The sequence below is a fragment of the Rhinatrema bivittatum genome, chromosome 16, assembly GCF_901001135.1.
Source record: "Rhinatrema bivittatum chromosome 16, aRhiBiv1.1, whole genome shotgun sequence".
Lineage (NCBI taxonomy): Eukaryota > Metazoa > Chordata > Amphibia > Gymnophiona > Rhinatrematidae > Rhinatrema > Rhinatrema bivittatum.
This window is the reverse complement of record NC_042630.1, coordinates 9,547,970-9,565,242: the sequence shown is the minus strand read 5'-3', so window position 1 is coordinate 9,565,242 and position 17,273 is coordinate 9,547,970. Positions and strand designations below refer to the sequence as shown.

The 17,273-nt window shown below is 46.4% G+C and overlaps 1 protein-coding gene across 1 annotated transcript in view; it reads right to left on the bottom strand.

Moving 5' to 3' along the window:
- Positions 1-2,642: 2,642 nt before the first annotated feature.
- LOC115078567 (olfactory receptor 1052-like) overlaps positions 2,643-17,273 on the bottom strand; it is a 34,940-nt gene continuing 20,309 nt past the window's right edge. The window contains exon 3 of the mRNA XM_029581496.1: positions 2,643-3,636. Coding sequence (XP_029437356.1) covers positions 2,643-3,605 — 963 coding nt within the window. The 5' untranslated portion in view covers positions 3,606-3,636. The remainder of the gene's footprint in view (positions 3,637-17,273) is intronic.

Sequence of the window (17,273 nt, the reverse complement as noted above, 5' to 3'; positions counted from 1 at the left end):
TTAGGTACCTTGGTGGGCCATCCCTCAGGTGGAGCTGGACGACCGGGGGGGTGGTAACCCCTGCCTATTTGTAGCTCTTTGATGCCGGAGGCCTTGTGAGCTAGGGGACTGGCTCCCTCGTGGCCTCCAAAGCCGCCTGCTGTCGTCCCCATAAAGGGAAGTATTCTTGCTTTTTGTTGCTTTGATTAAGCGATTAGAAGCAGGAAACCAGGAACTTTGCACTCTGGAAGGCCGTCCAGCGGCAGGGCGCTTTCGCAGTGGGGGCAGATAGGGAGGGGTAAGCCCGTGTCTGTTTTCTCTACTGGGGGATCCCACATTTAAAACAAATCAGAGAAAATTCTTTTTCACTTAGTGCACAATTAAGCTCTGGAATTCATTGCTGGAGGATGTGGTTAAGGCAGTTAGCATGATTTTGGTTAGCTGGTGCGCACAGCACTGACCGGGCGCTGAGAGCCGGAGGGTTCATTTCTAGAATAACCAGAGCCTGCACATCCCCAGAATGTGTGGTCCTGTCTGCCAGGCCCTTTCTCTTAATTAGTGTGTCCCTTTATTGTTAGGGACTTGCTGAGCATTTTATTTACAGAAAGAAAGTCAAGGTGAAAGCAGACACATCTATAGGGGCAAATGACAGATTTACGGATTATCCCTTTTATTAGTAGAAATTTTGGTAATTGGTTACAAATGAGCAGACTATTTACATCCATATCCAGTGACATCAGTGATCTAATGTTGATTGGGAATGGGTAAAACCCTCTCCCAGTTCCCCAGTCTGTGCTACCAGTTAAGAGTTTAAGGGATGCAGGCATCAAGAGCAGAGCAGTTTAAAGACGATCTTGTAGCTGTCCCAGGCTGTGAAAGTCACCCAACTCTACTGCTGGCTTAATTCATCACCGCTCTGGATGGCCCTAGGTCTTTTCTCATGGCTGCTAATTCGTGTTTACAATTCCGTGTCCTTCCTCAGGACAACCAGTCCCTCTCGGTTCACGCCTCGCGTGCAATCTGGGTTGAAAATTGACCATTGTCTCTTGGGCACGGCAGTCAGGAAACCTTGCTGCAGGGGCCAAGATTTGAGGCTGAGTCTGCAAACTACAGTTCGCCGCACTCCGAGGGCCCTTGTGTCCTCAAAACCAGACGTCAACTTTCTTTGTCTCTCTCAAGGGTTTAAGCTGGCCCCACCTGGCCATGGAGAAGAAGGACAGAGCCCCCTCCCAGGCCCTAGCTCCACCCACCTCTAGCCCTCTGTCTCTTACCCCCCATCTGCCAGTTGCTCATGGGGCAGGGGTGATTCCCGGTCTGTGCACCAAAATGGCACTGGCCTGGGGTCCCCGGTGTGACTGGGGCTCATGCTCGTCCTGTAAATAACCACTGGATGGGGGTAAGAGGCTGGGGGCGGGGAGTGGAGAGAGGGCCTGGGAGGGGTTTTTACAATTTCTTTGTTGCGGAGGTGGGGATTAGGGGCTGGACCCAACATGGTCTGTGGGGCTGAATTGAGTTCTTGGTTATAATTTCGCTTGCAACTAACTTAGGGTCTGCGTGATCTCCGCACAGAGCCCTGCTGCTCAAGGCTGGCCCATGCTGGAACCTTCCCTCTGATCTCCAGAGCCCTGCACCCATCTCGCCCTGTGCCAGAAACAGGATTCGCAGATTCCAGCCCTTGCAGCCCATGGCTTCTGCGGTCCATGGTGTTAGGGGTACATCCGGTTGCACCTCTTTATACAGCGTTATTGAGGGAAGAGGGGCACCGCAATACGCTTATTGCAATGTATTTATTTTTTTCAGATTAGACCAAAATGGTCACCAGAGTTGAATCCAGAAACTTCCAGGGAAACTTGGGAGGAGAAAAATGCAAACACATTTGCACAGGGGCTTGCAACAGAGGGGTCCTTAGAAGACGTGCATGGAGGGTGGGAGACTTGAAGGGTGAAGGAAGGAATGCAAAATATGCACAGATATTTTTTTCTAATTGCCCAAAGCTAATTGACTTCAGATTTTGTTGGTGGAAGCAATCGAGAAAATTGTAAATAAAAAAGGTTAGATCCAGATAGAAAGCCATGAGCTCATATTCTGGGAGCTGGAGCAACGTCTGATAAGAACTGAGTCCCTGTCTGCTGTCCGCCGTGTCCCTCCAGCATGGGCATATCCGGGTATCATGAGACATGGAGGGAGGAGAACTCTGGTAATGATTTACTCAGATGAGATCAGGCCAGGCTGAGCACAGACAGCCAAATGCTTTGATAGCAAACCCAAAGACATTTGTCTGTGTCTTGACTAGATGGCAAGCTTCATGGAACAGGGACTGTCTCTAATGTGTTTCTATACAGTGCTATGCACGTCTGATGATACCACAGAAATGACCAGTAGTAGCAGCAGTAGATTTATTTTGAAAAATCAGGACATCACAAGGCTAAAGCAGACCTCCATTAACATCAGAGTTAATTATTTCTATGGTACCTCTACTAGGGCAGCCATGTAGATACATTAACTAATTCTTATTTTTAAGCAACATGACTGTTAAACACTCCTCTGCTATCATATGAACCTCAGTAGTGCAGTGTGGGGGCAGACAGATGGTCCATCAAACCCAGCATCCTGTCTTCAACAATGGCCAGTCTGGGACACTGGGAAGAAATATCCAATAGATCTTAATGGGGAAATGCATTCTTTATCAATAGTCTGACTGTCCTGCTTATGCCTTTCAATGCCTGCTTCACATCCCTGTTCCTCAGGCTGTAGATTAGAGGATTCACCATGGGCATCCCCACCCCATAGAGCAGGGGGATCAGGCGGTCCTTCTCCTGAGAGTAACTGGAGGTGGGACGGAGGTAGGTGAAGAAGGCAGTGCCATAGGAGAGGCAGACAACAGTGAGGTGGGACCCACAGGAGGAGAAGGTTTTCCGCTTCCCCTCTGCTGAGTGGATTCTCAAGATGGCACCAACGATGAAGACGTAGGAGATGAGAGTGATCAAGAAGGAGCCCAGGCCCAGGACACCACTGGCCATGAAGAGTGTCAGCACATTGGCTAAGGTGTCCACACAGGATAATGCCAGCAGCGGAGGAAGGTCACAGAAATACTGGTTGATGAAGCCAGGGCCACAGAAAATGATCTTCGACATGCCCACAGCATGCACAAGGGAGTTGAGAAAGCCACCCAGCCATGGCCCAATGGAGAGCCGCACGCAGAACTTCAGGTTCATCACGAGGTGATAGCGCAGCGGGTTGCACACTGCTACATAGCGGTCATATGCCATGACAGTCAACAAGAGAAATTCTGTAGTGGCAAAAGAGAGAAAGAAGTACATCTGGGTGATACAGCCGGCCACAGAGATGGTCTTTTGGGTGGAGGAAAGATTCTGGAGGATCTTGGGCACGGTGACAGAAGAGTAGCAGATATCCAGGCAGGAGAGCTGGCAGAGAAAGAAATACATAGGGGTGTGGAGGCGAGGGTCCAAACCAACCGCCGTGATGATGATCAGGTTCCCTGTTAGGGTCACCACATAAACGAGGAAGAAAAGGAGGAAGAGGAGGGTCTTCTCTTCCAGAGATCGCACAAAATCCAGGAGAATGAACTCTTTCAGCAAGGTTTCGTTCCTCTTCGCTATGTCCATGGCTTTGTTTTACAATGAATACCTGCAACAACTAAAAGTGAAAAGAAAGAATGATAAAGCAAGAGAGCATCTTTGTTTGTTTGTTTGTTTATTAAAATGTCTTTATCGCTTTGTGCGTACGCTCTAAGCAATATACAAAATAATCATAATCAACAAATAAAAAATAAATTAATAAACAGCAGAAAAATCATACAATAATCAGAATTGTAAGGAAACAGTCATGATGGACATAAATCGAAATGAAAACTTACTTATTCAGGAAACTGTTAGGTTTTTGTTTTTTTTAAAGCACTCCACAAGGCTCCATAACACAGGAGAAGCTACCAAATTTGGAAGGACTCGTCAACTAAACGCGTGCTTAAACAGGAAAACCTTTTAAAGCTGTTTAAAAAAATTTTTGGCACTCGAGTCTGAAGGACATGGGAAAGGAATTCCAATGCCTAGGGGCGGCTACGGAAAAAGCAGAGTCTCTTGCAGGTGACAGTCTTGATGTTTTTATTGAAGACACCTCAAGTAGGCCCCCTCTCCTGAGATCCAAGATTCCTAGTCGGCTGGTAAACCCGTAGCGGTGAGTTTACCCAAGGAAATGCAGAGGCGCTAAGCAATTTGTGGGTCATAAGTAGGATCTTTGAATGGACTCTGTAACGCACCGGAAACCATTCAAGAAGAATTCAGGTCGGCGCAATGTGATCAGTGCGTTTCGCTCTGCTATAATTAATTGAGAAGAAGCTGGAGAGGAGAACTGCTGTCTGCTCAGGCTGTGATCATCGGTGCTGTGTGAAGGAGACCTGCCTCCTGTGATCCTGGATGCAGTGTAAAGGAGACCTGTCTGCATACGGTTTAAATGCTAGTAAACCTTGCTGCAATGTTTATGATGTATAAGAGGTTATAGTAAATGAAGGCAGATAAAGACCCAAATGGTCCATCTAGTCTGCCTAGCAAAATGTTTAGGGTAGAAACTGCTGCTCCTTTCCAGTTACCCCCATGCAGAAATGTTACACCTGCACTTACCATGGGTTACCCCGTTTCGTCCGTGGTGCATGGAAGAGCAGAATCCTTTTGTTGTGCCTGCTGCTGCTTCCAAAGAAAGGATGGGTGACATTATGATAATTATCACCCAAGAGCAGGGGATTAGAACTCGGGCACAGATGAAGATTGTTGTACCCCATTCTGGGTGACACTGAATAAGTAAGTGACTCCCCCCCCGGGTCACATATAGATAAAGAGACTGTATCACAGTACGTGACAGCTCTCACGATGGTTAACCACTCTCCTGTGTACTGTCAGATCTCCCCGTCAGTCTATGGCAGAGTTTGGCGTTGGGGGGGATAGGCCAGAGACATTCATGGAAGGATCTCCTGTCCCTACTACAGAGTAGTTTGCCGTAGTAGAGAATGGAGAATGTTCTAGTTTCGTTCACGTTTCTTTAAGGGCATGGTAATTTGGTTGTGCCAGCAGAGATTGGAGCAGAATTTACTTATAGAAAGCTTCAGATCTAGCACCGGGTCCACAAAGTGCTGAGCTGCTGCCTAGGTGCCCAGCTCCCCGGCTACACCGCTGTGCTCAAAGAACCAGGAGGAGGCTCGGGAAATGCGAAGCTGCAGGAGACAGTTCTGGGAAGCAAGAGGAGGCTCGGGAAATGTGAAGCTGCAGGAGACAGTTCTGGGAAGCAGGAGGAGGCTCGGGAAATGTGAAGCTGCAGGAGACAGTTCTGGGAAGCAGAGGTCAGAGGAGAAATTGTGAGGCCGGTAGAGATCTGTTTTGTGATTTGAGCCCTGGGAACTCCCAGCCCGGTGTTGTAAACCAGGAGAGGTGCTGATGGCCTGGAGAACTGGAGAGCTTGCTGGACTGCAGCTGCACACATCTGGGGCCTCTGCTTGGGAGAATCCCTGTCTGGACTTTTATCTCCTCTAACCCTGGGATGTTTACGGCTGGCATTTGATAGGTCGCATATTTATACCGATCCTAGCAGTCTATGCATTTATTATGTACATAATTTCAGGCAGAGGTACATTCTGAAACAGACACACCACAAAATAACAAAACAAAACAAAAAGAAAGAGAACAAATTCAGATATTCAGACAGAACTGGAGCATAATAAATAAAGAATTTGCAGATCGGAGAGAACCAGACAGTAGTTATTAAAATAAATCACTGCTCCTAAGCCTGCCGTCTCACACTTCCTGACCGTTCAATAATCCCGAACAGGTGCTGGTGCAGCTTCCCCCAGGAAAGGAGCTCGGGAGCTAAACAAAGATCTGAAGGGGAGGAACCCTGCTGAGATCTCAGGGGTAACAGGGACCCAAAGTCCGGAGAGGTAAAGTGGCTTCAAAAGCTAAACACGTTTCTGACCTGCAGGAGATAGCCAGCGTGAACTCTCCAGCGAGGGAGTGAGCTGACCGTAGTGACCTGCAGGAGATAGCCAGCGTGAACTCTCCAGCGAGGGAGTGAGCTGACCGTAGTGACCTGCAGGAGATAGCCAGTGTGAACTCTCCAGCGAGGGAGTGAGCTGACCATAGTGACCTGCAGGAGAAAGCCAGCGTGAACTCTCCAGTGAGGGAGTGAGCTGACCATAGTGACCTGCAGGAGCTAGCCAGCGTGAGCTCTCCAGTGAGGGAGTGAGCTGACCATAGTGACCTGCAGGAGAAAGCCAGCGTGAACTCTCCAGCGAGGGAGTGAGCTGACCATAGTGACCTGCAGGAGAAAGCGTGAACTCTCCAGTGAGGGAGTGAGCTGACCATAGTGACCTGCAGGAGCTAGCCAGCGTGAGCTCTCCAGTGAGGGAGTGAGCTGACCATAGTGACCTGCAGGAGAAAGCCAGCGTGAACTCTCCAGCGAGGGAGTGAGCTGACCATAGTGACCTGCAGGAGAAAGCGTGAACTCTCCAGCGAGGGAGTGAGCTGACCATAGTGACCTGCAGGAGCTAGCCAGCGTGAGCTCTCCAGTGAGGGAGTGAGCTGACCATAGTGACCTGCAGGAGAAAGCCAGCGTGAGCTCTCCAGTGAGGGAGTGAGCTGACCATAGTGACCTGCAGGAGATAGCCAGCGTGAGCTCTCCAGTGAGGGAGTGAGCTGACCATAGTGACCTGCAGGAGAAAGCCAGCGTGAGCTCTCCAGTGAGGGACTGAGCTGACCATAAGCCTCTGCTGCTGCGTTCTGTGAGACCTGTAAATGCTGAGGACAGGACTAATGCAGATCCTGGGATTGCAGGGAGGGCCGAAGGGGAGCCGAGAAGAAGACATTTCCGCCAGTGTGGAAGGTTGGGCAGACACAGCAAGCTTGCAGTCAGTTGTGGTTCCAAGAGTTAATTTCTATTCCTTTATTCAGCATTTCTATTCCTGTCCTACATGGGACCTTTAAGGACAATTTATCCAAAGTGCCCCGACTTCTGGAGCTCGCCCTTTAATTTCTACTTACAGTTTCATCTGTAAACCCCAACTAGTACGGTAAGTTTGGTTTAGGCGGTTTATAAAACTTTAAACAAATACCTTCATTCACCAAACGTTTGTAATTCTCCTGGGCAGCTCGAGTCTAAATATGCAACGACTTGAGGGTCATTCGCCTATACGATGGCACTGAACCCCTGATCTTGAATGACGGTGGCTGATGGGGGCCAAATACAAATTAAAAAGAGGTGGTGCCTGTATAGAGAGCCCGGAGCAGCAGAGAAAGAGTCAAGCCCAGCTGAAGCTGGACGATTCGGGGCTGGTGGTGTGCAAGGCTGCACTCCTGTCCAGGGACCTCTGCTTTCGGTCCGGTGTCACTGCCTGAGGCAACAAGGGCCGCTTCGGTGCCAGCAGCTCGCCGGGAGCCTGAATGCCGAGGACGAAGCAAGGCTGCTCAGCTCGCCCACCCACAACCTTTTCAACGACCCAAGTCACAGGCGGTGATGACTTGGTACAGTTGGACTCCAAGCGTTCCTGAGATTCGTGCTTGGCTTAAGTGAAGCACCATAGCCATTGGGACAAACGGGCATTCACTGGAGAAGCCAGAAAGTGTGGAAGACCCAGGTCTGCTTCTTAACTAATTTAGTGGGTAATGGGGTCTAGAGGAGACCTACTCAGCCCCATCACTTCTAGAACCACGAACAACTGGGGACTATTTCTCCAGGTCAACACAATTATCTCCTGAAAAATGACTAAGATCAGAAGACAAAAACTCATTTTGGATCTTGGAAACTTTTCCTTTCAAAAAAAAAAAAAAAGTCAGCAAGTAGCTCGGCTGAGCATGTAGATTGTCCACGGCCATTTCTTTAGCAACTATTAGCAAAATTAGTAACCAGCTTGAATAAACCGCTTAGGATGGATTATCTGAGTGCTTAATCTGCTCGGATAAGTCCTTTATCTTTGTTTGCTTGATTTCCTGCATAAGCAGATTGAGAAGCCAATTTACAAAGGCTGCTAATATTGGAGAAGAGCCAGTCAAGAAGTTAGTTTTTTCAATTAGGGGAAGAGAGTACCGTACCCTAGAAGCTACTAGATCTAGACATAGACAGTAAACAGTTTTGTGTCTTTATCTAAGTTGTTTTTTTTTCCCAGAGCAAAGGAAATTAGAACATAAGAAGAGCCATGCTGAGTCCTGTGTGTGTGAGGGGAGTTTGCCAGCAGTTTCAGTGACATCATTCAGAATCTAAATTCTCAAACCATGGCAGCCAACCCAAGGTGCACCCCAGCACTTAACCCCACTCCCCTTGGTGAAGACCCCCCCCCCACACCTCTGATTTGGTCAATGCCTCCATCCTTCTCATCTCAGCGGGAACAGCTGTCTGCAGCTGCCTTCATCTGAAACAGAGAAGAAGGCTGAGGCTCCAGCCAGCTCCAAAACCCATTTTGATGCCAACCAAGTTGAGCAGCCTCTCCCCTGTCTCTCCCTCCCTCCCAAGCCTTGCCGTGTGCCAGTTTCCCTACCTGTGCAGGATGGAAATGCAGGGCAAATTCTTCCTTCCATCCCATGTTCGGTTCCCCTGCCCTCTTTATCTGCTGCTCCCACACTCGCTCAGGCCCCTTAGCATGATGTGTCTCTCCCTGTGGACGTGCGCTCCCCGCTAGGTGTGAGCCACCGCGGTGACAGCCGAATCTCTAACGATTCAGCCTCTCCTAAATCCGAGGGGAGTGACTATTAAAAAAAAAAAAAAAAGCTCGGATAATTGGAACCTGTTTTATTACATTCAAAGGGCGTTATTAAAAGAGAGAAAGAACAACGTTCAGACAACCTTTCCCACTGGTACTCAAAGGGCTATTTCACTTTGCATTCTTGCTCATGGTGCAGCTCCCTCTGAACTGGGTAAAAAGTCTGAGGAAAGAGCAGGTCTCCTTTAATGCCTCGTGTGATTATTCCAGCCTAAGGACAGGGCAGGTGTCCTTTAGCAGCCTGGGAAAATAATGACATAGGTATGGCAGTCTCTACATAATGGCACTCTATATAACGACACATATATGGCCATCTGTACATAATAATGACATAGGTATGGCAGTCTCTACATAATAACGACACAAATATGGCAAGCTCTACATAATAACACAGGTATGGCAGTCTCTACATTATAACGACATATATACAGGTATGGCAGTCTCATAATGACGCATATAAAGCTACATAATGACACAGGTATGGCAGTCTACATAACACATATACGGCAATCTCTACATAATAACGACATAGGTATAGCAGTCTCTACATTATAACGACGTATATATAGCTACATAATAACGACATAGTTATGGCAATCTACATAATGACATATACACAGTAGTCTCTACATAATAACACATATACAGCAATCTACATAATAATGACATAGGTATGGCAGTGTCTACATAATGACATACTGCAATCTACGTAACGACACATATGGCAATCTCTACATAATAATGATGCACATACGGCAATCTCCACATAATAACGACATAGGTATGGCAGTCTCTACATAATAATGACACAGGTATGGCAGTCTACATAATGACACATATATGGCAATCTCCACATAATAACGACATAGGTACGGCAGTCTCTACATAATAATGATGCATATACAGCAATCTCTACATAATAGACACAGGTACAGCAGCCTCTATATGCCGCAAATATTTTTGTTTTGCAGCTGAAATATCTATTCTTTCAATAGACAATATCCTGCAGATCCCCATTTACTCTCCAGAGAGTAAAACTCTATAGGTGTGGATCCTGTACCATTTTAAGTAGTCATTTAAGAAGGTGGCTACTAAAATGGTCAGTGGTCTTCATTGTAAAACATATGGAGATGGATTTAAAGATCAAACCTGTGTACCCTAGAGGAAAGGTGAGGTAGGGGAGATATGATAGAGATATTCAAATATCTCAAAGGTTTCCATGCACAGGAGGGGAGCCTCTTTCAGTGGAAAGGAGGTTCTCCATAAGAACATGCCATACTGGGTCAGACCAAGGGTCCATCAAGCCCAGTATCCTGTTTCCAACAGTGGCCAATCCAGGCCTTAAGAACCTGGCAAGTACCCAAAAACTAAGTCTATTCCATGCAACCATTGCTAATGGCAGTGGCTATTTTCTAAGTGAACTTAATAGCAGGTAATGGACTTCTCCTCCAAGAACTTATCCAATCCTTTTTTAAACCCAGCTATACTAACTGCACTAACCACATCCTCTGGCAACAAATTCCAGAGTTTAATTGTGCGTTGAGTAAAAAAGAACTTTCTCCGATTAGTTTTAAATGTGCCCCATGCTAACTTCATGGAGTGCCCCCTAGTCTTTCTATTATCCGAAAGAGTAAAAAACCGATTCACATCTACCCGTTCTAGACATCTCATGAGTTTAAACACCTCTATCATATCCCCCCCCTCAGCTGTCTCTTCTCCAAGCTGAAAAGTCCTAACCTCTTTAGTCTTTCCTCATAGGGGAGCTGTTCCATTCCCCTTATCATTTTGGTCGCCCTTCTCTGTACCTTCTCCATCGCAATTATATCCTTTTTGAGATGTGGTGACCAGAATTGTACACAGTATTCAAGGTGGGGTCTCACTATGGAGCAATACAGAGGCATTATGACAGTGCTGAAAATTCCTGGATTGGGATTAAAAAAAAAAACATACAGAAAAATTCAAAAAATGTGATTTAGAAATAAAATTGTGTGAAGGTGGATGATAGAGAAGACCGGCTGGTTTTGTTTATAAACACAGTGACTGGCTTGCTGACACCTTCATGGAGGCTATTTGTAATATTAATATTTGCATTCCATTTTTTGATTACTAGATTATTGCTTGGGTAACCTAGCTGACTCTATTTTCTATTGTGGTAATTGAAGCCTCCCATTATTACCGCACTACCAATTTGGTTAGCTTCCCTAATTTCTCTTAGCATTTCACTATCAGTCTCACCATCTAGAATGAGGGGTCATGGGATGAGAGTGAAAGGGGGTAGAATCAGGAGTAACCTTAGGAAATATTTCTTTACAGAAAGCATGGTGGATGCATGGAACGGCCTCCCAGTGGATGTGGTGGACAGGATCTGAATTCAAGAAAGCATGGGATAAATACAGGGGATCTCTGAGAGAGTGTGGAGCTGAGCGGTTGGGTGGATGGGTAGATAAGTTGGGCTATAATTTGATCTTTTTCTGCCATCATGTTTCTCTGTAGCTCCTCCCTCTCTGCAGAGTACCAGAATCTTTTTCTATTTTTTTTCGTAGGCTATGACAAATATCTTTTTGGGTGCATTTTTCCCTTGGTCCAAATGCTTGCTTTTGCAGGGCTTTCATATTCGGCCATCCCTGTGCGAGGGAGCTTTCCCAGTCACTAGGAGCATCCCCATGAATTGTTGTAGTTCGGGACAGTAGGAGGAGTTTGGTAATGGGGATTCCTCCCACCTTTGTGGGGATAAAGCTTGACTGGGGAATAAGATTTTCTGGAGCATGTTCAAAGCCTCAGTTTAGGCAAGTTGGAGTGCAGAGTGAGAGAAGAGAGAAGGGGTTTGGAGATTCACCCAGACTCTCAATTGAAGAGTTTTGACTTGTTGGCGTTTTTCCATTGGACCGGTCTGAAGGGAAGGGTTTCGCCCCATTGCCCTAAGGAGATCTTTTTTTTTTTTCCCAAGCGTGCAGTAAAAGCGAGGGTAGAGAGAAACATAGCAACCTTGCAGTTTTTGAAAGTTGGAAAACCCATTGCGGATCCTTTTCCACTTGTCTCTTGGCCGGTGTTGGCGTTATCTGCTAGCACTGGGAGGATATTTATTTATTTATTTAAAAATATTTCTATACCGTCTTTACAAACAGTGTTTAATCAAAACGGTTTACAAATATCAAATAAAATAAAGATAAAACTAATAAAACTAAAAGTAAGGGTTACTTAAAGATAACTTAGTTATAGAAGATATAAAAATTACAAAAATTGTTCATTAACATAAAATAAAATTAAAATAAAATAGGTAATTTAAACAAATCAGTAAACAAGTGGAAAGAATCGGGATCAGGTGCCAAAACTGGGAATATGATGCATTATTTGGTGGGTGGTATATGAAATGCAATTTGAAATAAATGTGTTTTTAAAGATTTTTTGAATTGTTTGGAGTTGGATATGGATCTGATGGAATCTGGTAATGAATTCCATAAAATGGGACCTATGACTGAAAAAGCTCTTTTTCTGGTAATATCTAAACGGGCTTGTCGAGGTGATGGGATATCAAGAAGATTTTTGTCCATTGACCTTAGGTGTCTGGTAGGTTTGTAAATGCGGAGGATGGTGCATAAAGTAACTGAGTTAGGGGTATGAATGAGAGAGTGTATAATGGATAGAATTTTAAACTGTATTCTGTATTTGACTGGTAACCAATGTAAAGATTGAAGTATTGGGGTGATATGATTTTTTTTTGAAGAATTTGTTAGGATACGTGCTGCTGCATTTTGGATTAATTAAAGAGAATGAAGTGTGTTTTCTGGGAGACCTATGTATAGAGAATTACAGTAATCCAGTCCGGAGAAGATGAGTGATTGAAGAATAGTCCGAAAGTCATGAAAGAAAAGTAGAGGACGTAGACGTTTTAAGAGTTGAAGTTTGTAGAAAGAATTCCTAGTTAGTACAGATATATGCTGTTTTAAAGAAAGGTCTGTATTGATAGTTATGCCTAAGTTTTTTGCGGATTTTGATATGGGGATAGTTGTTCCATTGAATATAAGTTGAGAAGGGGGGCCTATAGATGAATCAGTTATTGATGAAAGGTGAACTATTTCTGTTTTATTTGGATTTAATTTCAAACGGTTGTGGGAAAGCCAGGTATCGATGGTTGTGAGATATAATGATACTAAAGATAATGTATGGGACCAGGAGATGTTATATGGCACCATGAATTGTATATCGTCAGCATAGATTTTGAATTTTATGTTTAGTGAGGCTAATATGTGACAGAGAGGTAACAGATAGATATTGAAAAGAATAGGAGATAAAGATAGGAGATAAAGATATCTTTTCAAGGGATGAAGGTGCAAGAGCAGGAAGGGAAGTAAGGAGAACAAGGATGGACAAAGAGACCTTGTGTTTCGTTTCGATTATTTGCTGTATGCTGATTCTTATTTTTGTGATCTTGGCTTGGATCCTCTTCTTTAAATTCCAGTAAAGACCAGCTTTTATTTGAACACCAGTTTCAGACTCCGGAATTTCTATTGGCCCTTTCCCGCCCCCTGGCCCGTACACTAATTGGGACATGAAAGGGAATGGATGGACCTTGGTTTGCTTCATGGTTTCTGCCTGTGGTGTTGATTTTTGCATCCCTGCTCTTATTTTTTGCCATCTAGCATCTTTTATTTATTTATTTCTATTTATTTAAGAATTTTTATATATTGTCTTTAGCAAATAAATTTGAACAAAAACTTTTACAACATTGAGCATAAAAATAATAAATACTAAACTTTCATAAAATGAAAATAAAATAAATAAAAATAAAAGTATGAATAAAATTACATAACATGTCAATATCAATATTACTAATATCCTTATACCTAAAGATATTAAAATAAAATTAAGTTAACTTTAAATTTAACAAACATAAAAGACAGAAAAAGTAGAGAGGCCCCAGAAGAGAAATTGTCCTCCCCATCTGGACTGGATCCCAGACCTGTAGCACCCCTGGCTGATAAAGTGTTGCACTCAGGGGTGGAACCCTTGTCCTGGAACAGCACAGGGATTGCCCCAGGGGGCGGAGCACAGAGGGAGACAGAGGCAGAGTCGAGCTTCACCACTGGAAACCCGAGGTCCCCCCGGGAGGAGCCTTTAGGGACCCGGGCCGCTTGGACTTAGGTGGACCTCACAGGGTCTCCAAGAGAAATGGAAGTCCAATGTGCCCACAGGAACTAGGGGAGCGCTGTAGGGTTCGAGACTGGAGACAGGAGGCAGCAGAGAGACCCAGAACAGGGATGGTTATGACAAGGCGAGAAACAGAGCCAGGAACTAAGACGTGGTCAGGCAAGCAAGGTCAAGTCCAGGTATCGGTCCGAGGAGTGGTCAACGAAGCAAGGGTCAAGAGCCAGAGGTCCAATGGGTACTAGAACAAGCTGAGGTCTTTGGCAGGTGGCAGGTAGGCAGGTCAGGAACAAGCTGAGGTCTTTGGCAGGTGGCAGGTAGGCAGGCAGGTCAGGAACAAGTTGAGGTCTTTGGCAGGTGGCAGGTAGGCAGGCAGGTCAGGAACAAGTTGAGGTCTTTGGCAGGCAGGCAGGTCAGGAACAGGCTGAGGTCTTTACCAGAAGGCAGTCCAAGGTAAGACCAGGGAGATGAACAGACGAACAAGCAGGACTAGGAATCAGGAACAACAAGAACAGAACTGGAACGAAGGATCCCGGAACAGACTAGGAACAAGCAAGCAAGAACATGCAGTGACAATCTCAGGAACAAAACGACCCGATTGCCAAGGCAAGGAAGTGAAGGCAATCACTTCCTTATATCGGGGGTTCAATCAGGGCGCGCCGTGGAGCTAGGCCCCGCCCTGGTTTCTACTTCAGCGCGGCTGGTCCGCGCGTGCGCACCTGGGGGCGTGGTTAGGCAGGCTGATGGCGCCGGCGTGAGGCCTGGCGCGACGCAGGAGGCCCGGCCGTCGTCACCGCGGGACGCCGCGGCCTCGCTGGGCTAGCTAGGGCCGCGAGGGAGGCAGTGCTGGAACTTGGCCCGGAGGTGAGCAGTCCCCTGCGCGGGTTGTCTGCGGGCGGGGCGCGTAACATAAAGCACCAGAACGGGGGACCCGCTGCACCTGAATTTCCGCTGGCTCTGTCCATCGGCCGTTCTCTTCCTGTAAGAGGGGAGCTGTATAAATATTATTCCTTCTGCCATAAAAATTCAGCTTACACCTCCCTCCTCCTTTTTTGTTTTCTTTCCAGAAAGCGCTTCATGGAAAGAAAAGAGTTTTATATTCCGAGCAGAGGAAGGAAGGAAGCAGAGCTCTCGGGCACTCTGGCCCTGCGGCGCCCTGCCCGAACCTCCCTCACTGGTTTCCTGTTGCTCTGGGGGCCCCGCGGGGCCGGTCAGTGCACGAGGGGCCCCACGCTGGTTTTGCTTTGCTGCTGATGCTTTTGTTAGTGGGGCCCAGCACCGTGACATGGGGGGTGGGGGGGGGGATGCTGTGAGAGGCGGCACATCTGGATTTAGGAGTGCAGTGGTGACGACATTCCGGCACCCATAAACATTTGGTGCAGGAGACAATATCTTACGTTACCTGTATCCAAATCCTGGGTACAGAATCCGCAACCACATAGCAGTTTTGGTCTCTGGAGGGCAAAAAAGACAATCTTCTGGCTATTGGAAGCAGAGATATTTGGCTGGGAAATTAAACCACTATTTAAGGCATGTAGAGACTGCTATACGTGTGTTGTTATTTTCTCAGGCTGGGATTGGTGTGTGGAGTGTTAAAGGAGACCTGCTCTGTCCTCAAAGTTGGAATCGGTGTGTGCAGTGTTAAAGGAGACCTGCTCTGTCCTCAAGCTTGGATCAATGTCTGCAGTGTTAAAGGAGACCTGTTCGATCCTCAAGTTTGGATCAATATATGCAGTGTTAAAGGAGACCTGCCCTGTCCTCAGGCTGGGATCAGAGCATCCAGAGTTAAAGGAGGCTGGAATCAGTGTGTGCAGTGGTAAAGGAGACCTGCTCTGTCCTCAAGCTTGGATCAATGTCTGCAGTGTTAAAGGAGACCTGCTCTGTCCTCAAGCTTGGATCAATGTCTGCAGTGTTAAAGGAGACCTGCCCTGTCCTCAGGCTGGGATCAGAGCATCCAGAGTTAAAGGAGGCTGGAATCAATGGGTCCAGTGCTAAAAGAGACCTGCTCTGTCCTCAGGCTGGGATCAGAGCAACCAGGATTAAAGGAGGCTGGAATCAGTGTGTGCAGTGTTAAAGGAGACCTGGCCTGTCCTTAGGCTGGAATAATCACACGAGGCATTAAAGGAGACCTGCTCTTTCTTCAGACTTTTTACCCAGACCAGAGGGAGCTGCACCATGAGCAAGAATGCAAAGTGAAATAGCACTTTGAGTGCCAGTGGGAAAGGTTGTCTGAACGCTGTTCTTTCTTACCTTTAATAACGCCCTTTGAATGTTAATAATAAAATAGACTCCAATTATCCTAGCTTTTTTTCTTTTATAATCGCTCCCCTTGGATTTAGGAGAGGCTGAATCGTTAGAGATTTGGCTGTCACCAGGGTGGCTCACACCTAGCGGGGAGTGCGTGCCCACAGTGGGAGAGACATATCATGCTAAGGGGCCTGAGCGAGTGTGGGAGCAGCAGATAAAGAGGGCAGGGGAACCGAACATGGGACGGAAAGAGGCCTTCACCAACACCCTGACATTTCCACCCTGCACAGGTAGGGAAACCGGCACACGGCAAGGCTTGGGAGGGAGGGAGAGACAGGGGAAGAGGCTGCTCCAGCCGGGGCTCCTCAACTTGGTTGGCATCAAAGTGGATTTAGGGCAGGGGTGGGCAGTTGTGGTCCTTGAGAGCCTCCGACCTTTCTGGTTTTCAGGATATCCCTAATAAATATGCACATGTGTGCATGCAAAGCTATCTTATGCATATTCATTAGGGATGTCCTGAAAGCCAGAGGACTGGAATTGCACAGCCCCGGTTCAGGTGCTGGCTGGAGACTCCCTTACTCCACTCTTTTAGAAAGATGAGAAGGAAGGAGGCATTGGCTTAAGGGTGGGGGGAATGGTATTAGAAATGAAATTCTGAATATTGGCACATTCCTCTCCCCCTCCTCAAGCCCATCCCACCACCCAAATCTGTGCCCTTCAGCAAGATGCTTAACCTCCCAATGAAACAGAATTAGCAACACATTTTGAAACATGAATTTTACAAAAAGGCAAAAACATTATGATCCCCCACTTTTTTCTGTTATTTGTTATTTTATTCTGATGGGATAATTTTGTATTTTTGAAGCTCAGTTGCTCCTGTTTAGTTGCTCCTGTCCTTAACAATTAACATAAAGCTAGGTTAATGGTACTGCTGTGCTGATCATCATCAGAACCCTGTGCTGGAGTCGCATCGATACACGTAAAGCAGGAATACAGCACGAACAACCAAAGAATGAATCTCCATCAGAGCCCCATGCAGGGACCCACTGACGCGTGTAAAGCAGGAATACAGCACGAACAACCAAAGGATGAATCTCCATCAGAGCCCCATGCAGGGACCCACTGACGCATGTAAAGCAGGAATACA